Consider the following 26,009-nt stretch of genomic DNA (forward strand, 5'->3'; position numbering starts at 1 on the left):
TCCGGCACGAGTCAACGGGGTGCCCCACTTTGTTTCCAAGACTGAACTCGCGTTACAAAGAAAATAAATAAGTTTGATTTTTATGGAAAAAGTAAAAGGAAACATCAATATATGCATAGCCCCCCCCCCCCCCCCAAATAATTTAAAAGTCACTGTACATACTAGACTGGTCAACAGCCAATCAACCGAGCCCAAACAGCAATAAAAATAAAAAAGTCTACACACCCTGTTCAAATGCTACAGGTAAGACCAAGATGAATAATTTCTTTCACCATTAATGTGACCTATAACCTTCATAACTCAACTGATTTAAAAAACAAACCAAAAAAAACATCTTTTTGAGAGGGCAAGTACAAATAAACAAAGGAAATAATGTTGCAGAAGTGTCCACACCCTGTGCTCACAATTAACCAATCACATTCAAAATCATGTTAAACGAAAGCCACTACACACCTGCCACCATTTAACGAGCCTGTGATTAATCCCCAAACAAACTCAAGATTAGTGCTGTCACTATCGAATATTTTTAATCGATTATTCATTCACTTAATCGGATTAATTTTAATTTTGCATTAAAATGTATTACAAAAGCATTTACCCCCTGATTACTGTTTATTAACCGGTGTTTATTTCATACTCTGTATTCATGTAGTGATTTGGGAAAAAAAAGGAGGGATAGATGTACTATGTTACCGGTTTGGTAACAGAAGATAGTCGGTCTTCTTTCATGAAGGACTACGGAAATCAGTGAATAATTACTGTTGAAAATGGCTCTAAACGATTACTTGATGATTAAAATAGTTACTGATTAATTTGATAATCAATTACTTGTCAATTAATCGACTAATTTGACAGCTCTACTTGAGATGTTCTAATAAGCTTTTCCTGACATTGTTTTGTTGTCTAGCAGAGGCCTAAATATTTTGTGTAAACACCGACTAGCATTTGGAACTGGTCATAATTCCCTCCACCTTGTTTAAAACTTCAGGTGCAGATGAAAAAAAAAATAACTATGACTCATGGCGGTGTCAGCATTATGCTTTGGAGTCATTTTTCTTCTGCTGCAACTGTGGTCTTGCTAAAAAATGGAGTTAGGAACAGTTCCAAATAATTTCTATTGAGTCTCATTCTTTCATGTCATAAAAAATCCTGGCATTTGAACAGGAGTTTGTAGACGCATGGATTTGAACCCCGCATCTCAAACTGTGAGGCGGACATTCTAACCACTAGTCCACTTTGCTACAAGTGCGCCAAAAGCAATCATTATTATATTAGCTCAGAGAGAATTACCATAATCATTACATTCAGCAGAAGTACATAATGAAGTGTCCATTGGGTGAATGAGGTATACTCTCAAGATCAGCAAATATAATAATGGGCAAGACAGGAACTTCTCCTCTTTGCAGTGAACAACAGCTCCATCTGCTGGCGGATTAAAAAACAGACAAACGCTCCCTTTTGTCGAGAGCAGATGCGCAACAGAAGACACGTCTCATCTTCAGTCATCCTAAGTCTCGAGCTATTGAAAACAAAAAGCAGTGAATGATGGTCAATGCACACTGTTGATAGGGCGACATTTCCATTCATCATAGTGGACGCCTTCAGCCATTTCCATTCATTGTTGTTGTTTTGTGAGGGGCGGGTCCCGTGCATGCATGCACACCTCCTGAGTGACAAGGGGGTAATTGGGCACCGTGAAGCGGCGTAATTGGAGAGCACAAAAATCGGCTGCATGCTCTGAGCATGCTCCATCTGATATGAGAGGAGAAGCAGCGGGCATGTTGTGAATCACATTCAAGCCTTTTCGTTTCCTCGATCTTGGATGTGTGCTTCTGACTGGATGCTTGGAGAGGAGGAGAGGAGAGGGAGACGTGTCGGTGGCGCCGAGACAAAGAGCTGCATAGGCTGATGCTGCGCGTCGGTGTGAAGGAGGCGCGTCTGGAGGTGGGACCGAACACCGGGAGGACCGCAAGCAGCAGGGCAAGGCGCTGTCCGCTCAGCACCTGCAGAGTCACCTTGACTTCGGTGAGCCAGTAAACGGCGAAGAGCATTGTGTGTTAGTTCCGGCTGGATTTGGCGACGATGTGACTGACGCCCATTGTCCATGTGATGCCATTGGCCGCGTTCATTTTGGATTTCGCCTCCAGCCCGACGGGCACGTCAGCGTCCGCATCCCCAAAGCGCGCCGCCTGACGCGCGTCGCTTTTTGTTTCCTGGCGGGGAGACGACAGGTGGCTCACCTTTGCCGCCATGACGAGGGGAACTTTGCTGAGCGATGTTTAAGGGACGCCATGGGCCTGAGCGACGACAAGGATCGCATCGTGATCAACGTGGGAGGGATCCGGCACCAGACGTACCGCAGCACGCTTCGCACCCTACCCGGCACCCGCCTGTCGTGGCTGGCCGAGCCGGACGCTCCCAACCACTTTGACTATGACGCCAAAATCGAGGAGTTCTTTTTCGACCGCCACCCGGGCGTCTTCGCGCACATCCTCAACTATTACAGGACAGGTAAGCTGCACTGCCCGGCCGATGTGTGCGGGCCGCTGTACGAGGAGGAGTTGGCGTTCTGGGGCATCGACGAGACGGACGTGGAGCCGTGCTGCTGGATGACCTATCGCCAGCACCGGGAGGCGGAGGAGGCCCTTGATAGTTTCGGCGGCGGGGGACTGTTGGACCTGGGCAACGACGATGCCGAGCCCGAGCAGGAGCACGGGGAGGACGACGTGGAAGAGATGACCAGGAGGCTGGCGCACGGAGACTCTCCTGACGCCCGGAGCGGCACTTTGTGGAGCCGTTGGCAGAAGCGCGTTTGGGCTCTGTTTGAAGACCCCTACTCCTCCAAATATGCAAGGGTGAGTTGCTTGCATGCTTTTTTTTTTTTTTTTTTTTGAAGGACTGGTGACTGGGATCCATAAGGCGCTTGATGACCTTGAAATTGATCTCCCAACGCATGGATGGGACGCAAAACCAAAAATCGAGCGGGCCAGAGGAACAATATAACTCTTTTGCTAACATCACGAAAACTACAACACACTCGTCACATTTATCTTCCATTGTTAAGACAAAAATAATTAGGTGATTCATTCTAAAACTTATCAACTGCAATGTAAAATTTCAAGCACACAAACAACAATGCAGATACAAATATTTATATTCAACACTTGTTGCTAGGCAGAGTTAATAGGGCTCAACCCATGATGCTGTTCGACTGACAAGCAAGTAGCTGATGGTGCTCTGCCCTGGACAGAGAACCAATAGGACTAGGAAGTCAATCAGAAATGCACTCAAGAAGTGGTTTTGTGGCATTGGTGAACCATGAGAGATAATCAGGACCCGTGGGAAATAATCCAATATCACTAGGAAATTATTTATTCATCCATCCATCATCCATCCATCTTCTACCGCTTATCCGATTCAATCATTACAGATATATCTTTATCAATCTATGAACAATTAAATTGTCGTTGATTAGATGACAGAGTGTACCACCTGTTGCATGGCTTCCTGCGAGTAAATTCGTTTTTTGTTCAATTCAACAAACCCAGATTCCTCACTGAGGAGGTCAATTTGTGAGTTCATTGATATGACATCATCATTACTTCAGTATATGTGCCTGTCAGTTTCAACTTATGAGCACAACTGTATAGATCACTGATCTAGGGGACTTAAAATGCATGGTTGTAGACGACGACGCTTTATTCCACCAAGCATCCTTCATCTATTTCTGAAAAGAGTGAAGTTGCTCAACAATCATGTTCCATATAACATTGAATCAAAAAAATAATAATAAAAAAACTAAAATAAAAAAAAACTAAAAAAAAAAATAAAAAAAACTGATTGCATTATTCCGCTCATCAGTTCAAAATATTCAGAGTAAGATTTTCTCATTTCTTATCCATCCCTATTTTCAATTCAATCACCACTAGTTTATACGAAATAAAAATAGATATCATTAAGATATGCCCCTGATCCAGAGTCTCTGCAGCTCATATGAGAAAAATCAGGAATGATCTTTCCGGGGTACAAGGTTCCCTGGGTAGACTGACTAAATAGGTCAACAACACATTAGGGAAGCAGATCTTTAGCACCAGGCAGCAACATTTCAATGGCAAGCCTCCAGACTAAATCAGGTTGCTGTAGGAGGTGATATTTTTAGTCCTTGCTTTTGGGCATTTTTCTCATTGGCGCCTCTAAAAAGTGACAATTACAATTACTCCACATGTTTTGTTTTTTTTGACAAGTGTCCTCCTCTGAAGCCTGCTGCGATTCATGCTGCTTGAGCAGCTGCAGCAACCTGATTAGCAGGCTCCCCTATCCAGCGGTAGCCAATTGTATCTATCTGCTGTCTCTCACTCTTGTACAGTGGATATAAAAAGTCCACACACCCCTGTGTGCCAGAGTTTTTGGGGTATAAAAATGAGACCAAGACAAATCATTTAAAACTTTCTTAAATGATTTATAACCTAAAATATAAATTAATGAATTTTCACACAGTAAATTACGTAGAGATATATATTTTTTTTTTTACTGTAAACAGTCTATTTAGTCCCACTCTAAACAGAGTAAAATTGACACTTGGAAGAGAGCAAAATAAAAAAATAAAAACATTCAAAAACTCATTCAAGGGTTGACGAACAAACCCGCAACTTCAGGTTGGGACACAGCCAATCTACTTCCTGAGCCACGCAGGTCCTGCTATGTGTTAGCTGGAATCTACATACAATGTTTTTTTGTCTCCTGGATATAAGCAAACAGTAGGAGTGGCATAACTCAGGTGGTAGAGTGGCAGTCTCCCAAGCTGAAGGTCATGAGTTTGTTCCTAACTCTTGTGCAACTTTAAAAATAATAATAAAATAAACTAGTTAGTCAAACTCTCGCCTGGCAAAATTTACTTAGATTTTCTGAGTGGAATTTTTTTTACTTTTTTTAATAAAAAATTTTTATGGCATAGGCCAATTCTCTCGTACACACTAAAAATACTTAGAGTAAAATTTACTCTGAACATTTTGTTCTGTTCCAAGTGTAAATTTTACTTTGTTTAGAGTGGCACCAAATAGACTCTATTTAAAGTAAAATTTATTCTACAGATATGAGACAGGAAGTAAACACAACTGAGATAACTGTGATGTTGGAGCCGTTCAGAATTCCCTCCACCGTGAAAACGTTCCCAAGTCCCAGCTGGGGGGGAAAAACTGCCGCGAAGTAGGCTTTTCCTGATTTTTTATTTATTTTTTGCTTTCACCTGGAACTGGGGACATCGACAGTAGTGTGAATTATGAACAGTTCCAAATAGAAGTCAGTGTTAGCACAAATCCTTGTCTTCCGCTAGGAAGCAAAAATTCTCACATTGATCATCTTTTTCAAGGATCACCTTGAAATGTCCCACCGCCAAGATGCACAGCACAGCACGTCTTATAGAGCAAGGTTGGACAAAGCTCCACTAAGACAGGCAAGAAAATTAATTAGAACTGAGCCCCAGACTTAATTACAGACTCTACTCACAGTGGATACATCAGCGGAAAAGCCATGTCAGATCAGCACATCAGAGCTCGCTCGCGGTTTGCCGGCAACAGTGAGAGTTAACCAATAAGCAGCCCACGGTGTTCACCTGCCACCCTCCCCCACTGCTCGCACTGTTCCCAAGTGTTGCCGAGTCACATCATGCAAAGGGGCGGTGTGATGACATGAAGCGTTTGAAGGGTGCGATTGTTCGCAGGCCTGAGCAAGTAACTGGCGAACGGAGCAAAAAGGCTCCATCACACTAATGGCGGGTGACCGATCATGACCTCGACTTTGCCAAAAATAACAATGCATAATAGTCAAGGGGAAGCAATTCAAAGTTAGTGATCAATAATAATAAAATCACTTGCCAAAAGCAATTACGGTATCTACGAGACTAACTCACCTCAGTGTTTGACATCAAACATTCATCAATGTAAAAAGTTGATTGGCCTGTTTGACTTTTGAATTATGCATGAGCTGATTATAGCTATAAGTTAGAGATCAGGTATTCCCAAGGCATTTTTTCGTAATCACATTACGACGTGCCTGCAAGGCCTGGATTGCTTTTTGGAGGTTGTAGTTTACACTCTATTGTATTGGCATTTTATTGTAGGGGAGTTATTTTGTGCACAACACATCGTAGAGGAGGCGTATTGCACAGCAACATTATGCAATGCATCACAACAAAAACACACACAAGTGTTAGCTCCTCAATGTTTGGAACCAAACTGAAAACAATGAGGCTTGTGTGTGTGTGTGTGTGTCACTTTTTAAAAATAACAGTCGAGATCAAAGCCTGTTAAAGGGAAAGTCAACCCAAAAATGTTTACAATAAAATGTTGCGTGTGTGTGTCCCCACTAGTCTAAGCTCGACATTCTGATTAATATTGCATTTGTTGAATATGAATTTAGCAGCAAAATCCACCTGTTTTTATGCATCTGAGGGGGCGGCCATTTTGCCACCTGCTGTCAACTGAATATGACACCACAGTTGCTCAGGCCTGAGGTAATAAGTGGCAAAATGGCCGTCCCCTGAAATGAATAAAAAAAAAAAAGTTAGATTTTGATGCTTAAGTCATATTCCCACGAATGTAATATTAATCATAATGCCGTATTTAGACTAGTGGGGGTGCATAGAATATATTGTATAGTAATATTAATATACATATATTAATATTGAATATTATTATGCATCTGAGGAGGCAGCCATTTTGCCACCTGCGGTCAACTGAATATGACACCACAGTTGTTTAAGCCTGAGGTAACGACCAATCACGGCTCAGCTTGTGAACGTCACGTGACCAAACTCAGAAAGAAGTGAGCCGTGATTGGTTGTTACCTGAGCAAATGTGATTTTCAGTCGACAAAAAGTGGCAAAAAAGCTGCCCTCTTAGATGGATAAATACAGATAGATTTAGCTGCTTTATTAATATTACACAAATGCTATATTAATCATAATTAAGACATGTTAAGGGGCGTGTAGAACATATTATTGCAAAGAGCATTCGCATCTTATGCATCTTACTCTAATCACTTCAGTATTATGAGTAATTATAGTTTTGGGAGTAAACTGTAGCACTTCAGGGACAAAAGACATCATTTTGAGCATGTGTGGTTATGCGTGTGGTGTTTGTTACTGCAGAGCTCACCTTTTATTCTGGAGTGCGTGGCTGCGGGGGTTTGTGTATGTGCGCAAAGCTTGCAGAGGCGTAATGCAGTGCTAAACTTTTCCGTACTACATTTTGTCTTCGCGTTTAATTTGACATTCGCATGGTAAAAAAGTGACGCTGAAGCTATCGAAAGGGAAGGCTGATGCTGACAGAACCAAAGTCATTGGGCTGGAGTCACGTCAACAGTAACGCTTACTTGGACAGGAAGCAGACATTCATTAGCAGCGCAATTCAAACAATTGCCACTGATGACTTGCCGTAATGAGGGCCTGCTTTCCATCTCAGCCTGCGTTGAATGGACTCGAATGGCCGAGATTGCAGTTTTTCCCTTTGCTCTGTGGAATATATGATTCTCTCCTGCCTGGACATGCCCGGGTTCCATTGTCACTGCCTCATTCATTCATCACTCCCCCCAGCCTCTTAACAAGGCTGCGCATTAGCTTGAGAGCGCACGTACCCCACTAAATCCAAACGGATACAAATTTGGTGACTTCATAGATGTGATAACGGATCCCGCGAACCATTTCTCAGTGCATCGACTGATCTGCTGGTGGCACGCTTCCAGCTGTTTCCCCCAACTCGCAGGCGGGGTAACACATACTGTAATCCAGTATAATCAGAGGATAGCGCAAGGACAGGGCTGCGATCATCAATACCCAGGAGAGCGTGCTATATCAGTTACACCTACATATGTAGCACGTATCAGAAATATCAGAGGCTAAATGTGATGAAATGTGATCGCCAGATCAATGCAGATGAAAGGTAAAGCACTCTACAGTAATCAGGGATGATGTTGGTTCGTCATACTATAAATAGCGGACCTCATCCTAATCAACCTGAGCCCACCATGAGTCCCACGAGTTGATTGTCTAGTCCAGGGGCCTGCAACCTGCGCCACATGTGGCTCTTTAGTCCCTCTATTGTGGCTCCCTGAGGATAAAATGCCCACAAAATTGCCAAAACTGTCAGAAATTAGCTGGCAAAAAAGGTAGGGGGAAAAAAAGTGTCAAAAAATAGCCATAAAATGTCCAAAAAAGGAAGAAGAGAGGCAGAAATTTACCATAAAATGTCCATGAAATTGCCAAATATGTCAGAGAATTGAATAAAAAAAAGGCAGAAAAGAAAATGATCAAAAAGTCATTAAAATGTCCAAAACAAAAGAAAGTCAGAAAATATAATAATATATATATAATTATTGCCCAAAAAAGTCAGAATTTGTATTTGTTTTTATTTTTTCAAAGGGAGGAAAAAGGCATAAAAGAAAACATTCAAAAAGTAACTATAAAATGTTCAAAAACAAAAGAAGAAATCCTGAAAATAACCACAAAATGTATGAAAAACAAAGTATGAAAAATTACACATGCAAAAAAATCCCAAAACTAAAAACGAAAGTAGAATAAAATGAACGTCACATGAATGTTGCATATTTTTGTGTTGTGGTGCAGCTCTACATGGGCCCTCAGTACATTAGACTAACCCTAACACACTGCTTCCTTCATCGCAATCTTCAAATGTTTTGCGGCTCCAGACGCATTTCTAATGATTTATTTGGCCTAAAATGGCTCTTTTGACAGGAAAGGTTGCTGACCCCGGATCTCATCAATGTGACCTTGAGTTGGGAAAGACCTGCTGTAACTACGGTGCTGAATACAAGAGCTCCAGTTTTAACATGTATTCGTAAATGTCCCATATGTTACTGCTGACCGGCGCTTGCGAAATTGCTTGCAAATTCCGCGACCTTGAGATGGAGCGGAAGGAGGAGGGGTATGCGAGTGTTGAGCTCGCATTGACTGTTTCCATTTAATGGAATCAAGACGCGGAGCATAGGACCGTCACTGTCACTAAAGCAGATGCCGATGTCTCCGATTAAATTGCATTGCTAAGAACGACTGCCTGGGGTTGATTACGTTGCGTGTATTACTGTGCTCACTCTCTGTCCTTCTTCACCCTCTACCCCCACCCACCCTCCCTCCAATCTCCTCCTTTCCATTGCCTTCTCCTCTCTCTCTCCAATTTCCCACTCAGTGGGTGGCTCTGGCCTCGCTGTTCTTTATCCTGGTTTCCATCACCACTTTCTGTCTGGAGACCCACGAGGCCTTCAACCCCATCATCAACCGCACCGAAGTGGAACTGGTAAACAACATCACGGTGGAGCGCACCTACCAAGAACCCGAGACGGCGGCCTACCTCACCTACATCGAAGGCGTTTGCGTCGTGTGGTTCACGTTTGAATTCTTAATGCGAATAACTTTCTGTCCAAACAAATTTGACTTCATCCGGAACGCCCTGAACATTATCGACTTTGTGGCCATCCTGCCCTTCTACCTGGAGGTGGGTCTAAGCGGGCTCTCTTCAAAGGCAGCTAAGGATGTGCTGGGTTTCCTCAGAGTGGTCCGCTTTGTCAGGATCCTGCGTATCTTCAAGCTCACTCGCCACTTTGTGGGTCTGAGGGTGCTGGGCCACACGCTGAGAGCCAGCACCAACGAGTTCCTCCTCCTCATCATCTTCCTCGCCCTGGGTGTCCTCATCTTTGCCACAATGATCTACTACGCGGAACGGATCGGCGCAAACCCCAACGACCCCCGAGCCAGCGAGCACACGCATTTCAAGAACATCCCGATCGGATTCTGGTGGGCCGTGGTGACCATGACGACCCTCGGCTACGGCGACATGTACCCTCAGACCACCTCGGGCATGCTGGTGGGAGCCTTGTGTGCCCTGGCGGGCGTGCTGACCATCGCCATGCCTGTCCCTGTGATTGTCAACAACTTTGGAATGTATTACTCCCTGGCCATGGCGAAACAGAAACTACCAAAGAAAAAAAATAGGCATATCCCACGGGCACCCCAACCTGGTTCTCCGAATTTCTGTAAATCCAGCATCAGCTCGCAACATCAGAGCCCCGTGGCCCACGACGACGTTTTCGAGATAAAGTTTCAAGGTAGGCTAAGGCGCTTTATGAATAACTACAACATTCCCATGCCTTGTTGAAAAAACACATATCACTATTCAGCTGTTTCTCTCTTCCCACATTTCAGTCAGCTGATAAGTCAGACATGAGATTACACAGCAGACTTTCCCAGCACACGATCAATAAAATGCTTGATTTCTTACTCGAAATGGAGAGAAATTGAGATTTAGGCAACTCACTACTTTTGCACTTGACTGTTCAGAATTTCATTCAGTGATTCGTTCATAATGTCTTTTAGGGGAAAGCAAAGCGTCTGTCATCTTCATGTCCTTGCAATGTTAAAATGGGAAGTCAACCTTAAACATTTCTTGACAATAATATGTTATATGTGACCTCACACATTTGTGGAATATAAATTATGAAGCTTTCAATAGCTTAGGTTAGATGATGGTGTGTGCTGTGACTTATTTACAGCTGTTAAAACGTCAACCAAGATTGAGTTGAGCATTAGCTAAAGCAATAACACAACCGGATTGACTAGCAATTAAATTTCTTATAAATAGTTCCTGGAGAGAATGTATTGTATATTTGATTTTCAGTGAAACTGTAGCGTCCTGGTTTTTAATTTTTTTTTTGTAAATCTGGTCAGTGGTCACCCTAGCCTCCCCTATACGTTGCATAATCGTACAAACCAACAAACCGGCAAACAAACTGCAATCCAAACAGTGGGCTAATTAGACAGAGCCCTGACGTGCACACAAACCTAAGAAAGACAAACATTACGCAGCAGCTACACAACGTATCAAATAGTCCACATGTGGAGCCGCAGTATGGGAAAAATAAAAACAATATTTAACACCCCCCCACCCCTGCCCCCGTTATATGCTCTTTTATTTGCTCTCTGTTGTTGTTGTTGTTGTATGTAAAGATTCCAAGCTGAACGGTGAGGCTGCGAACGCTGCTCTAGCCAATGAGGACTGCCCTCACATCGACCAGGCCATATCTCCCGAGGAAATCTTCAGCCCCAGCGAAAGAGAGCGGCCCTGCTTCCTGGTCACCACGGCCGAGCGGCCCAACCACACAGGGGGCAGAGTGAGGAGGGGTACGTACAGTAACAGCCAATCACAGGCCCCTGTAAGATACTGACACACTCTAAGGCCCTAGACAGGACACGCCCCCTTTTTTTCCCCACCCCTTCTTTGCAGAGTGTAATTACTAACAGGAACACGCTCACAAAAAAAACACACTCGCACAACTGCAAACCTCTTAACGCGACACCTTCACAGCCGCTGCTTCTCCTCAACTATTCCCTCGGGAATTGTACATATTCCAAGTTTAGGCCAAGCACAATCGCCACAAAATGTCAATACTAGTTGTCTACATCTACATAATATATTTTTTGATACCATGCATAATGTAATACCCCCTATTTATTTACCAGTAAGAAAAAAAAATATTTTGAAGATTTATATGATCTAGAATGTGCTGTCTTCTATGCTTAAGAATATATTGATGTGCTATGTGTGTACCATGTATGTATGTATGTATGTGTTTTTAATGATAAATACCATGTGCGATCCTGACTTTGAGTACATTGCTCTTGGCCATAATGGTGCATGAAGTGTCTTGCTGATGGGTGCTATCAGAATGGTGAAGGAGCACAACACAATTGGAGATAAAAAAAATTTTGAAGTACCAATTTTTGGACTTTACACAAACATTCCCAATAAAAGCTACGACTGTGTAGCTGTGCGTTACAAAACCAAGCAGTAGCTGTACATTCCCTACCTGAGGTGCCTACCTTTTATGGTGTTCCACTCCAAACCATTCCAGTACCACCCCGGTGCATGCCCTTGTACTCCGGATGCACTCAATGCATGGAGAAATCGGATCCGTCTCGAGTGTGTGTTGACCTCTCTTTGGAGACAAAAACAAGAAAGCAACAGGTGTAGTATTACCAATGAGGAGCACAATAATATATATTTTAAAAACAGCAACACTCATGTCATGGATCCAGTGCTGCAGTGTACTCAGAACGTTCTCTGTTTTTCAACTGAAGGTTATGAAAAGCCTTGGAGCCTTAACAGCATGTCTGGCATGAGCGGGGATGCCTCTGGAGTGTCCTCAGTGTCCGCCCTGCCCTGCAGCCCACCCTGTCTAATGCAGCACTCACATTCTCCCATCCCATCCATTATGTAGCATGGTTGAGTAGCAGATACAATGGCGTTGGAAGGCCAGTCCACACTTCTCGCTTTTTTTTTCTTTCTTTTTTTTGTTGCTTTTTGACACTTTTCCTTTGTTCCTGCTTTCTCATTTAGATTGTCCTTTTTTTCTGAAAAACTGTATCTCAACTGTTCTGATTACTCCAGCTTCCCAAGGGTTGTCCTTGCGGGTGTCATCATATCCTAGACTAGAAGTCACATTGGCGAGACGCCACACGTGCATGGGTCACCTGAGTTGCTGACAAAGCGCCGTTCGACAGGCTAACCGCATCTCTTTTCCCCATGTTGACTTCATTGCCTGTTGCTCTGTTGCTTTTGATCTCGCATACTTTTCAGCCAATGACTTTATTTTTCTTTTTTCTTTTTTTAAATTCTCATCTGCTTTTGACAATTCTGTGAAAGGAATTTCATAAGATGTAACATTATGCTGGACATTAACAACACATTGCGTTCAAAACATATCCAAAAAATGTACCATTGCCAGGTGTTAAGGAAACTCCTCTTAAGTGCTTTGTATGTTGCAAAGTGGAGACGTTACAATTCTGAAAGCGCAAACCAGCCAATGCTATCGGAGTGGCCACATTCAAAGAAAAAAAGAAAAGGAAGAAAAAAAAACAGCAAGATGATGTCCAATGCACTATGGAGAAGATGACAATTCCTATGATACTAGTGATGAATAATGTCAGCAGAACTAAAACTGTTTGGTCCTTTGCATGAACTGCATGAGAAATTATGTTCTACAAGAAGCTAACTGTATTGCAGTACCTGTAAGAGAAAACATTGTCTTTCAAAAGCATCGAAAAGCTTTGCCATTTTTATGCATATCTGAGACAGCTTTACAAGAGACTCAGTCACAGCAAGATTTTTTATGTAGCTGCCATTCTTTGCCTTTCCCCAATATATCATAGATGTCCTTGTATTTATTTGACTTCATTGGACAACGGAAATTATTTCACTTGAAGAATTTGGTACAGAGCTGCCATGAGCATTTTTTTATTTTTTAAACAAATATATTCACCGGAAGTTAGGACCTTTTTAAAAAAAAATAAAAAATTGTCTGCTGCAAACGCTCTTATGATAAAGATGCAGAAATCAAGGCAAGAATTATAATAATGGTGCCTTTATACCAGGTGAGGCAAAGTAAAAAATATAATATTTTTGACACCGTACAACTTTGTTGTAGCATAAATACTTTTAAAAGCTGCTTATGATTTCATTCTACGACACAGCTTAATCGCAGGAAATATGACTTTTTGGTTATTTTGTTAGCAAATAAATAATCGGTTTGCTTAATGAAGCACATAATATTAATCTAGGGCCACTCCAAAACATATAGGGTATATATACATCAGGTTAGAATACATTGCAAGAGGAGCGCAGTGTATCTAATCATTTGAAAAATATTAATACTGTTACACATGACCCAATAGTTATACACAATCTTTTCAACGCACTTTAAAAGATTTTATGTTGACCAATAAGAAATTTGACAAATTTCTAGAATATTTAAGTGTCTGAGTTTTACATTTCAAGTCATGTCTTTTGTGGTGATTAATAGACGTTATATATTGAGAAAAAAAAAATGTGACGATTTTTTTGTGAAGAGATGCAGGTGGGAAAAAAAATATACAAAACACTATGGAATGTGGGTCTTCTTGGGGAAAGGTAAATGCATGTATTTTCCATTTATGCAACGGAAAAGTATTCAAATAAAAATATGTACAGATAAGTCCTTGCATGAAATAAATTTTGTACTCAATGAGCGTTTAGACTCCATTTTTATTCAACAGCACATGCATACACATCTTTTTGCTTTTGTTGATACGACGAAAAACAAAACAAGGGGACCGACGGCGAGAGCATGACGAACTATCCGCATGACAATGACTGAAAAGTGTACCTCAACCTGTAACAGGCCGCATGATCGGGCATGTTGATTAACCGACTCTCGAGTCCGGACCAGACAATACATCTTTGTCTGATGCCTTGGCTACGCATGGGAATACACATGGTAAACCCGCCTTTACCATGGGCGACTAACGGAGCACATTTTCTTTACCCTCCAAGTGTCATTTCACCTCTCCCTGCGCCGCAGAGTCATCAGCCATCACCATCAACTCCAACATAAAACATATTGGTGTAATAATTTATTTTCATTATTGTTGTTTTTTTTTATATGTTTATAGAGACCCAGAGACAGCACCGGAGCAGACAACCAACTGAGTCAGTTTGTGTTATGAACCATGGTGTACCGACCACTATGTGTATGACCCATAATGGCCCTTCACCCACCTGATAGTAAAGTAGCATTGTTGTGTGTATTACTTAGCACTTTTAAATGGGTGTGAAAGCGGCAACCTGAACATCACAAACTCAGCATAGATGTAGCACTGAGGACGTTTTGTTGTCAAGCCTTATGTAGCTATATGTATCTGTGACTGGTGTTGTAAAGTGTGCCTATTTTCTGTGTGTGCCAGTGCTGTAAATATGCTTCTTTTTGTGTGTGCGCGCTGATGTTGTGTGTACCAATGTTTTGGAGTGATCATCAAATATTTGTGTGATTCCTGTGTCCAAAGACAAAAATGGTTGCTCTGATTTGAAGTCACGCCAAATTAACTTTGCACACTCATTCATGCTCACCTCTTTTTTTAGACTTTTGCACTTTTTTGCAGCACGGAACATTCTTTTGATGAGCTTTTGGCAAACATCCACAAAATTGTCATACTTGAACTCCATCATGTATTTTTGAGGCATTAAATGGTCAAACGTGCTGTTAAGAACTTAACAGAAAATAGTCAAGGACTTCCTGCTTATTTGGTTACTCTACTCATAGGAAGATAGCCAACCCTACCCTAAATAATGAAGGACATACATTTTAACTGTGATTTTCAGTTGACAATCAAGTAGAATTGGCATATAGTTCAAATTTGTAATACCTGTACTAACAGCTGCCAAAACAGTGTATACGACATACTGGACAAGTGCCTCTTCATTCAAATTCTTAATAATCAGTTGTATACCGGTAATTTAAGTTTAATCAGTCAATAGCAATTGATAGACTAACATCAGAATAGAGCTCAGTTCATATATAAAGTTAACACATCCTGTAAAAGAACACATTTGGGGTGGTAGACGATGTCATCAAATTATTTAGAAGAAAAAAAAAATTTACAGAAAAAAATCTAAATACGTGAATGAAAATCCTCAAAATGGTGCAGCTTAAAGTGTGCATTATTTCATCTTATAATGTTGTAAAATAATTGTGCACCAACTTACAATAATACAGCCGGCACTTAAAAGTTTGACTTATTCTTTTTGTTTGTTTTTTTACTTAGGGGGAAAACTATGCACATAGAAATAATCTATTCCCAAAAAACTGTTGACACTAAAAAAAACTTTATTACTTCTAATGAATGCTTTTGTCACACAATCAGGGTCCGACATGAAAAGTGGCGCGAAAGACCAGGGGCACCCGAAATTCACTGATACTGGTATAAATGTGATGGAATCAACACGTTCTTTTTTTAATATCTAAAATTCAATGTTTTTAGTTTCATCTACTTAAATTGATCAATCATCTTTGCTCATTTTACACTTGCTGTGCACATTCCATCACTCCCATTCACTGACAAAGTGTGTTACATACTTGTGCGCATTTAGGCCTGCATACTGTATATCATGTTAAATTTGGTTAAATATTGTTTGAAATCACATTATCTGTAAACTGGGGCTGTGGATATCTTTTTTGAAAAGTGGCCTACTTGATTGCGCGTACATACAGTAGGTAGATTTTGGCCGCTGAGACTACACGCTTCACTATTTCCTATATAATTATGAATTTTGTCAAGTATTTTTTTAAATAAGGGTAAATGCTGGTACTGTAAGTGCAACCAAAACTTGGCTCAACCAAAAAGGCTTCATGTCGGACCCTGCAAAATTGTTAAGTTAATCACTATCGCCGGCGTCAGGTGGAAACCTCTGTCCAAAAATGGGCTAACTGCATATTTTTTCACAAATCTTTTATTTTTTGTTATATTTGTTAATATCGCAACAATACCTTGCTGTTTTTTGGGGGGGTTGTGTGAAAATTCAAAACTGGTTTTGGAGATATGAGGCCTCCACCTGACACCAGATGTTAACTGTACTTTCGATACGTTACTTGTTTTTATATTTTTAACGTAGTTTTAAATGATCCAATCTTCGCTAAATGTCATTTTACAGGAGAATGTTGACTTTATATATGCGCAGGACCCCCAGTGTGGATCAGTATGGACAGGCAACGAGCATCATAACGAGTAGATAACAACTATGATAGCCTTGTTTGAAGTGCAGCTTTCATTGTTTGGAAAAGTTGAAAATGAAAGGGACCAACTTTCTAACAAACAAATGCGATTACACTGCCAACCAAACACTGGGAACTGTGTGCTAGTCATTGTCTGACAAAATAACGAAATATCAGCAACGTTACGGTTAAAAACACTCATTAAAACATTCATAAAATATACGAGGCAACGAATGTGTGAAATTGAGTGTGTGAGTTTTGAACACCGTGTATTTTGTGGCTAGCTATCGTAGTCGGTTGTTCAGTGGTAGTTTTGATTGGTTTGTTGGTTCAGGGTTTTGGGTGTCTTTTCTGGACAATACAGTTCAGACTTGTACAAGAAATAGTATTCGATAAAATAAAATAAAAAATAACAAACAAGAGATTTTCAGAGGGTGTTCGTTTATCGATTTCAAAATGTTGGTAAAACTTGGTGTCCATATTAGCATAAATATATCTAAAGGAAAACAGTAATAAATAAAATCAAGAAAAAAAATAACATAATGCAACATTGCCCTTCACCTGCATGTGGTCACCAGGTACTGCACTGCAGATGTCTGCATAGCTTATAAATATGCAAGATGGGTCGCATGCAGCAGGCAAACTTCCCCAAGTAGAATTAATGGCATGTACAGTATGAAAGTGGCATTAAGACAACAATTACATTACTGTAATCTTGAAAGAGGAAGTTACCCGTGAACATTTCTTGACAATACGCGACCTCATTAGTCTAAACATGACATTCTGATTAATATTACATTTGTGGAATATGAGTTATGAAGTAAAATCATGCCGTTTTTATCCATCTGAGGTGGCGGCCTCACCTGTTTTCTCAAGCTGAGCTGTGATTGGTTGTTACCTGAGGCCCGAGCAACTGTGATGTCATTTTCACTCGACAGCAAGTGGCAAAATGGCCGCCTTCTGATATTGATAAAAAAAATGCTGGATTTTGCTGCTTAACTCAAATTCCACTAACGCACTATTAAACAGAATATCATATCTAGACTAGTGGGGCTGCATAGAACATATAGTCAAGAAAATGTTTTTGGGCTTGACTTCCTTTTAACATGACATTTGCCAAAAAATATTCACACGTATATAGTAAATCAAAAGGTGATAAGAGATATTCACTATAGGCATCAGAGTGTGAATGTCTCCTCACACTCAAGACCAAGGCAATAAAGGCGCTGATATGGGAAGATGTGTAGCTCCAGCCGGGCCCATCCCTCACATTTTCAACACCTTCATTCATTCGGGAGGGCCAACATGGCGTAGAAATGGCCCTGTCACGTGATGATATCGCCTTCGATAATGGCCATCAAATTGACGGACTGACGAGATAAATGGTGACCTCGGAGACATAACTCATGTCCACACACAACGAGGTATTTAAGACATGCACATATTTTTGCCACTTAACTACCAAAAGAGTGCTTCAGATGAGCGTTCATTCATAAAGTAATTCCATAATAGGAATTCAGGAGTTTATCAATCGTCTTTGCGCGTACTCCCGATACACACCGCCATAGAGTGTCCGGCCCCGCAGCCAATGACAAGAGGTCTGAGGCCGGGGACGGGTTGCGGCTCAACGACGTCGGCTAGCGAGCCGTCTCCGCACATTCCGTGTTCGTTCCAGCCCCAGGAAAGAAGACGCTCCCCTGAGAAGGAGAGGGATCAGGGGTCAGTGTAGCAACGCGTGAGCTAATATTAGCAGCCTGGGGGCGGATGAAGCAGAGTCGCAAAGAAGAAAAGAAACCAGAAAACAAACACGCACACATGCTGACACCCAGTCAGCGGGTAATAAAGCCTTCCTGCTCATCACAGCTGGACAGCTTGTTAGTGGGTGTGGTCAGGGCTGCATCACCGAGGAGACACGTGCCATGGCAACACCGTTACCTAATAGGCTCCATTACCATGGCAACAGAAGCGAGCTTGCTTTCTTAAGGGTAACACATCCTTGAGCTCTCCCAATCCTGTTGTCGTGTGTCTGTCATGTTCTGTCTGTCCCTCCGTCCGTCCGTCCGTCCGTCCGTCCGTCCGTCCGCTTGCTCGGCGTTGAAGATTTGGACGCGTGCATCGAAACATATGCGTTTGCCAGCAAGCAGACCAAGATGTCATGCCAGCAAGCTTATGTCAGTGTGACAACTCTGCCAACGAGGGCTACGAACAGAAATGCGCCAGAGAATGCATTTCCTTACGACTCACTATTTTGTTATTCAGTAACAAGTCGTAATCTCTCAGTGAATTTTTAAAAGTTTGGAAGCATCATACTCAATGGGGGGGAGAGAGCCTTATTTGGGCGCCGTGCTTTATTCATGGACTCACTGACAGAAGCATACCGCACATCAGCGTTTCCATGGCAACAAAGTGCTGCACTTTCTGCACAACAAAAAAAAGATTGAAATCAAGACGCTCAAACCAAAAGCAATTTCCTTCTCAACACATCCTGTTGATGATTTTCTGTTTGGTCGTCTAAATGTCAAATGATTAACACTTCGCATACAATTTTAGCCGCGGGAACAATGTTCTGTCATAAACGGAAATCTTTTCTCAGATTGGATGAAGAGCATCTTCGGACCCGCTCCCACCTTGGACCGCAGACCGGTGAGGAGCTCTTCCTCAGGTGTAAATGTGGAGAGGCAGCGCCAGCAACAGATATCATAAGCAGCATGCAGTGCTCTTGGTTGGTTTCCGCCTGACCTACTTGAGCACCAGAAATAGCAGCACTCAGGTCTCTACTTCCAATCCTGTTTTGCTATTTCATTGCTCCTGCCGCCGCCATGCTGAAGATGGATGGAAGACGCGAAGAGTTACGTGAGGTTGACTTGTGCGCTCCTGTTCTCTCTTCTGCCTTCTCACGGTCTGGAGCAGGGGTGGTCAAAGTAGAGCTTGTGGGCCCACAACAATTTGTACTTCTTAAAAGCTCATTTGTGTTGTTCGTTTGCTTCGTTTGAGTGCAACGAGACTTGGGATGTTCATTTCCACTTTTACTCAGACTGATACCATTACAAGTATTCACTCTTTGAGTACCGACACCTCTCACACTTTTGACAAATAACATTTCATTTAACACAACGGCGAAAAATCCAAAGATCTTTCTTTTTGACGCAGCTGATAATTTGTCGATGTATCAAACTGATGCTAAATATAGCACCAACTACTGATGAGGAGTACTTACTCAATGCCAGATTACTTTTTTCCCCTTAAAAAGTGTTTTTTTCTACATCATTTTGCATGCTCTACCAATGCCCAGATGAGTATGAAGAACCCTGACTGTTTTACTCTGATTGCATCTCTCATCTTTTATCTTCCTTTTATAGTACCGGACCCCGCACACTCTACAGTTTCTTTGGGGAGGGGAGGGGCGGAGTTTTTCGTACCTCATTTGAAGTCATGTCTTCCTTTGTTAACTGTGGCTGTCGCTTTAAGAAATTTACTGTCCATTTAACTTTTTTCCTTTTCTTACTTTTTCATCAACAGTATTATAAAAATAACACTTATTTTATCATCATTTAAATATAACTACTTTATATTTTCCATCATTTGCCCGCGTAAAAAGTCAAATGTGGCCCTTGAGCACAAACATTAGCCCATCCCTGCTCTCGAGCAGTGAGAGCCAATACTGAAGGCGTGTTTTGACAGCCTGTCTGAATAGCATACAACGCAGCTTTTTTTAAAATACCTGCATGTGCTTTGAAGGAACATTCTGCTCATGTTTCTTCCTCAGATGTATTAATATTCACTCTGATGTAACAACTGGGTCAGTGTTCAAAATTTAATGTGAGAAAAATTTGACTTCTAAAAATTCTTCATCATGGGAAAAAGGTGCAAATATTTGTATTAATGATGAGGAAGCACAAGAAGATTTGCTCTTGTCGGTCTCAAAGTCGCACCCCTGTCCAAATCCTCCAACAGGAAAAAAAAGTCGCCTGAAAACCCGTGTGTGACTAATTCGGCTCATTTACAGGCCTGCTCTCATAATTGCATCTGTCAGTGATCCCCATCCTAGCGACGTGTAATTACTTCCTTCGGGAAAGGCCACAGAACAATAAACTGACCTCAGAAATCTTCGGAAGCCAACAGAAGGATAAATGTTTCACAATGATGTGTAATATCTAACTTATTGCACGACTCCCCAGTAAATCTTTGGTAAAACAAAGAGACTTATTTATGTCTTCCCTCTCTTGTTACGGACGGTTGTAATAATATGACATAATCGCTTTAGCATTGTTTTTTTTCCCCAGTACGGTTGTGTGGATATTTCCCCCCCCCCCCCCGATCTTACTAATATTACATCATCTCAGACACCATAAACAAACACTCACATGAATGTACCTTGAAGGACAGTACTCACCTACGATGGCAAGGTTATGCTCAGCTCCGCATGCAATCTGCAGGGAAGACGACAAGACATTAAAATGCATGCTGGAGGCTGACACTGAACTTTCACCAAGGATGTCACTGCCAAAGACTGCTGAGCCACCAGACACAGCAAACAGTAAGTTTTACAGAAATCGTTTCCGATTACATCAAAGAAAAACAGCAGCAGCCTCCTTTTAATGGTGAATGAATCTTTAAAAAGGGACAGAAAAATGAGCAGTAGTCTTATTAAAACACAACATCCCTGTGTCGCCAAGGGAGTTCATGCTAAGGACGAGTGTGTATCCTCACATTGATGACTTATAAGCAATGACTTTTTATTCTGGAGGCTTTCCACTGTTCGTAACAACGGCAGAAATTGGAAGTGACACCTACCAGCAAATGTACAGTATAAATCTTCACTTGAGTGGAAGCACGGAGGTCTCTAAGTGCTTCTATACATGGCTATAGCTTTCTCCACTTGCAATCAACATCTTTACTAATAGGGCTTCGTCTGCTTACTATCGGTTTCAGCTTCAGAATAGAAGAGTGGCAGGTAAACCCAACAACAGGCTATTATTTGCTATGCTCATATGCCTCATAAAAAATGTGACAGCTAACTAAACATTGACTCTGTGGGTGTGTACACACGTCACGCAGAGCCCCAGCGGGCTAGGAGATTCATTGTCCACTCAGCAAATCCATCTTCACCTTTTGCTTTACGCACGAAAGGTGACGGCACAATGACATGAGCTGCCGCTGCTGCATCGACGATCCCCGACACGTCGGATAAGAAGGATTGCGAGTTCCCCCTTGGCGAACCTTGACATCTACTTTATTGGCAGCCTTCTCCTGTCACACAGCAACCATTTAGAATACAGGTTAACTGCCACGCTCCCATACAATGGCCCCTATGGGAAAGGAAACCTCTGACTGTGCAAGATATTAATGGTTCTCTCCCTTGTGTGCATGCTTTTTATTGCACATATAATGATGTATTTCATCAAAGTCTCTCATTCTCACTAGGTGAACTGAGCATCCCACACTAAACAACTTTCAGCTTCCTTGTCTTCTATTTGTGGGTGTTGGCTGCCTCCTGCTGGGCTACTCAAGTACTACATGATGAACACCAGGCTGATGTTAGCGAAAATTGTAGGAACTCAAACATCCCGACAAAAAAACTGAACAACAACCGTACACCCACACCTATGGATAACTTTGAGTCTTTAATTAACCAAACATGGATGTTTTGTGAAAGTGGGAAGAAACTGAGTCCCAGAAGAAACCTCACACAGGCATGAGGCAAACATACAAACTCTACTATGACATCCTAACCACTAGTCCAAAGGTAGGCAAGTTCGTTACTAGAGAGCCGCAGTCCTGCATGTTTTCGGTGTTTCCTGCCTCCAACCCAGGTGTTTCAAATCATCAGCTCATAATTACGTTTTGCAGTAGCCTCTCAATTGTGGTCGAGGAGGGAGACATCAAAAACATGCAGGACTGCGGCTCTCTAGGACCGAACTTGCCTACCCCTGAACTAGAACCTAGTGACTAGGTCACTGTGCGGCCCATTACTGATATTCTTTTCTATTACTATAATAAGTCTTACCTGTGTTGCTCCACAGAGGACATTCACCTCTGCAGACAAAAAAGCCTGTCTCACACTCTCTGCTGATTGGTGTTCAGGATTTGGGCCAATCGCCAGAGCTCGGCCCAGTTGTCCGTAATTCCCTCTGCCCCAAGTGAACACTCTCCCAGTCTCTGCAATGTATGACTCTTTTTAATTACGGCAAATGTGAGCCTAAAAAAAAAACATGCCGATTTTACTGCAGCACACCTGTTTGGGCAATAATGTGAGTCCAACCACTCCATACTTTTACAACTTTCTCTCCATTCATTAGTGAGCGCTTGAGTGGAGCGGGAGTGGACAAGAAGGGCTCGGTGGCAGTCAGCTGGCCGTGCTTGTTGCTTCCCCACAGAAATAAATCACCATTTCCTGCATGTAGCGATGGGGGCAACATTAGTCTTCATTTGGCAGAGTCAGCGCAGTAATCAGGAACCACTCATCCACTAATTACAGGACAGACTAAAGAGAAGATGGTTACGTTGTGCATGACAGTTCAAAAGTGAAAACCAGGAGACCTTGCGGGCAGAAAATTATTTGAAATGCACTTATATTTACATAGAGTATGTTTTTAAATTACGGGCTCTTGACAGCCATACATATTAATGTACTTTAAAGACTTAGTGAACTATTTCACCAATGTACAGATGGGATCTTAGAAGCTACAGCGGTGCCTTGAGATCTGAGTTTATTTAATTTAATAAAGTAAATAGCATTATCTCGGAATACAGTTGTGTGTGTGTGTGTGTGTGTGTGTGTGTGTGTGTGTGTGTGTGTGTGTGTGTGTGTGTGTGTGTGTGTGTGTGTGTGTGTGTGTGTGTGTGTGTGTGTGTGTGTGTGGGTGTGTGTGGGTGTGTGTGTGTGTGCGTGTGTGTGGTGCACCATGCTGCAAGCAATACCTGTAAGGCACACGCAATGTGCTGAGCCCGCTGTGACAACGCGAGGCATCTTCTGATTCAGACCTATAACATGGCCAAAACAATCCCGTCACCGCAGCAAACATCAAACCAGCCATCAGTCCTCTCCTTTCGCTGTTCTCACCTGGTACCAGAGAAGGAACCTTGGAGTTGAGGTGTGACGGAATAGGGTCTGGACTCAGTGCTCTCTTGGCAAGGCTACGGAGTCCTGTCCCCCACTGGTAGACACATCCGGAGTCTGGGAGCAGAACAGAGGATGATTGGGCAGGATTTATTGCTGACAGGAAACACAGTGATCCATTTATAGTGTATACCTGTGATTGCAAGAGCGTGCCGGAGGCCTGCTGCTACATTCATCACACGCTCCTTTAGACCCTAAGAATAAGCAACAGAATTATATTGTGACAAGTCAAGTTATTGTGACAAAAATCACTGACCAATGTTTTTGAATTCCCCTTTTAAAAAAACACACACACACACACACACACACACACACATAATGGCTGAATCGATGATGTGCTCACCTCAATGAGCACGAGCTCTGCCGAATGTGAAGTCACCTGACCAATACCCAGCTGTCCAAACACATTGGAGCCACACGCTAATAGGTTACCACAATCTGTGTGAAAAATTATTAATTTAATTAGTACTGTACTGGAATGATTGCCTTGTTTACGGCTTAACTCAAAACGGTCATGCTTCATCATCCTAATGTGGGAAATTCATACTTTGTTTTATTTTCCATTGTGTAAACCCAGAAATAAATTAATATTTATATTTGTGTGCACCGAACAAAAAACAAAAACTGATCTGAATGTCAATGAAGGATCAAATCATCCACGACTGAACACAATTTTTGCTTTCTGAATGCGTGAATAATCACGTGTCAGCAATCCACACATTCCCAGGTCGAAGAAAAATAAAACCATCCTATCCTCTCTGCGTAGGACGTTTAATTTAAGTAGAACACCACATATCAAGGAAATGAGTTAAAAGGACTGCAGTGTGTCTAAGCGAAATGCTGTAATTAATCACCAGTCAGAAGAAGAGTAAAATCCCAGCCACAGGCAACATTTGTGACCCTCTGATTCAGGCCTGAGCAGCGCTGAAGTGTTGAGCAGCTGACAGTGTGGCCAAGTCCAAGCTGGCCTCTGTGATTTTGCCCACACACAAACGCCTCTCCATCGTCTGTTCAAAAGCACATAATGGTGAAACTGTTTACACTTTTTTTTTTATATGCACTCCTAAAAACTATTTCACTGAAGTACACACTCATTGAGAAACTGATCGATTATGACGTAGTACACATAAATGCTGTCAATATACACATAGATGCTGTCAATATTCTAACGGTAATAATGAGCAACTAAAATGATTTGAATTCAATTATTATGTTTTTGATGGAACCTGTTCATTGAAGGGTACCTCCTATTTACAACTGCATTCGGCATAATGTTGATTTACATATCAATTTGTATTTTTTCTATGCCGTTCCGTCTAATGTGTACGTACCAGTGACAACCACTGAGTGCCCCCCGCCACCGCAAACAGCCTGAACTGTCTTTCCATGCAGAGCAACTTTGTTCGAGAGCCGAGGGACTGCCTGGTCCTCTTCATGTCCCTGTCCATGTTGCCCATAACTGTTGGCCCCCTGACAAACATATTTATCATTCACTGTGTCAACCAGGAGTTTTCGTAAAACAGTTTGACTGTCTAAATATTTCTTGAATTTGTATGCGTATGTTACGCAGCGTTGAAGCTAAAACATTTTCAACGAATTTTAAGCTAACAATAGAAAAATAGCATGGTTTAAGGTATCAAAGCGCATGAGAGTATTCGTGAACTTGATAAAAACACAATTAACTCCAAATATATACATTTAATATAGGGGTACAAACTTACCCACGCGAGTAAACAAAACTCCTGCTGCGAGCTAGTTGCCATGGGCCGTAAATAATTGCGTTGGAAAATTCGCGACACTGTCGTAAATGGACGCTTATGCCTTGGTATGTTGCTGTGCAGTGGAGGAAAAAAAACAACTACAACGTACTTCTAACGCAAGCAGTGGGTTGTATCCATCCATCCAGTTTCAATTATTACGTTAACAATCCTGTCCTTGAACTGGAATTCCAAAAAGGTGATTTAAACGATATTTTAATTAAATCCAGCAAATGACTACATCACACAACAGTACAAACGTTACAATTTTTGCCAGTTGAGGCAAAGAAGTCATAAACACATTTCAACACTAATATATATATATGTGTATATATATATATATATATATATTTACATCCATACCCTATGCGTACACCATTTGTTATGTCTATATTGATTTGTATAAAAAATATTTTTTTCATTTCAGTCGGGCTTAATATCTGCTTTTTAAAATGTAGGGCTGTTAAGAGCTGCATGGGCTAAATCTGTCAGCATAAACCTCCAAAATACTTTCATAACATTTCTCGTATAACTTCCCTCAA

The 26,009-nt window shown here is 41.8% G+C and overlaps 2 protein-coding genes across 4 annotated transcripts; one reads left to right on the forward strand and one right to left on the reverse strand.

Moving 5' to 3' along the window:
* The first annotated feature begins 1,912 nt into the window (after window positions 1-1,912).
* Window positions 1,913-17,043, forward strand: kcnc1b (potassium voltage-gated channel, Shaw-related subfamily, member 1b). Of its 2 annotated transcripts, none has more exons than XM_086073220.1 (4): window positions 1,913-2,855; window positions 9,201-10,116; window positions 11,015-11,188; window positions 12,146-14,071. In XM_086073220.1, exons 1-4 carry the CDS (start codon window positions 2,292-2,294, stop codon window positions 12,283-12,285), a joined length of 1,794 nt encoding a protein of 597 aa, XP_085929346.1. In that variant the 5' UTR covers window positions 1,913-2,291; the 3' UTR covers window positions 12,286-14,071. The 2 variants fall into 2 exon arrangements, with proteins under 2 accessions (XP_085929346.1, XP_085929345.1); XM_086073219.1 differs by lacking the exon at window positions 12,146-14,071 and adding an exon at window positions 14,495-17,043 and having other exon boundaries at window positions 2,143-2,855.
* On the reverse strand, window positions 11,544-25,895 carry sergef (secretion regulating guanine nucleotide exchange factor). 2 transcript variants are annotated; one of them, XM_086073222.1, is made up of 12 exons: window positions 25,432-25,895; window positions 25,042-25,180; window positions 24,565-24,717; window positions 24,054-24,148; window positions 23,844-23,904; window positions 23,654-23,767; window positions 23,512-23,574; window positions 22,826-22,984; window positions 22,598-22,749; window positions 20,984-21,020; window positions 18,151-18,287; window positions 11,544-12,003 (listed from the first exon to the last, which is right to left on the reverse strand). In XM_086073222.1, exons 1-12 carry the CDS (start codon window positions 25,471-25,473, stop codon window positions 11,884-11,886), a joined length of 1,272 nt encoding a protein of 423 aa, XP_085929348.1. In that variant the 5' UTR covers window positions 25,474-25,895; the 3' UTR covers window positions 11,544-11,883. The 2 variants fall into 2 exon arrangements, with proteins under 2 accessions (XP_085929348.1, XP_085929349.1); XM_086073223.1 differs by lacking the exon at window positions 18,151-18,287 and having other exon boundaries at window positions 11,546-12,003.
* Window positions 25,896-26,009: the final 114 nt, after the last annotated feature.

This window comes from Leptonotus elevatus, chromosome 4 (assembly GCF_054856555.1).
Source record: "Leptonotus elevatus isolate MCC_2025b chromosome 4, RoL_Lele_1.0, whole genome shotgun sequence".
Classification (NCBI taxonomy): domain Eukaryota; kingdom Metazoa; phylum Chordata; class Actinopteri; order Syngnathiformes; family Syngnathidae; genus Leptonotus; species Leptonotus elevatus.

Excerpts from the sequence above, each read along its gene's own strand:
- sergef (XM_086073222.1), bottom strand. The coding sequence starts at position 25,473 with ATGGCAACTAGCTCGCAGCAGGAGTTTTGTTTACTCGCGTGG. Across the intron at positions 21,021-22,597 it reads TCCTCTGTGGAGCAACACAG|ATTGCATGCGGAGCTGAGCA; the intron begins GTAAGACTTATT and ends TCTTCCCTGCAG. Across the intron at positions 12,004-18,150 it reads GGGCCGGACACTCTATGGCG|AGAGGTCAACACACACTCGA; the intron begins GTGTGTATCGGG and ends TTGTCTCCAAAG.
- kcnc1b (XM_086073220.1), top strand. The coding sequence starts at position 2,292 with ATGGGCCTGAGCGACGACAAGGATCGCATCGTGATCAACGTGGGAGGG. Across the intron at positions 10,117-11,014 it reads TTTCGAGATAAAGTTTCAAG|ATTCCAAGCTGAACGGTGAG; the intron begins GTAGGCTAAGGC and ends TTGTATGTAAAG. Across the intron at positions 11,189-12,145 it reads AGGGGGCAGAGTGAGGAGGG|GTTATGAAAAGCCTTGGAGC; the intron begins GTACGTACAGTA and ends TTTCAACTGAAG.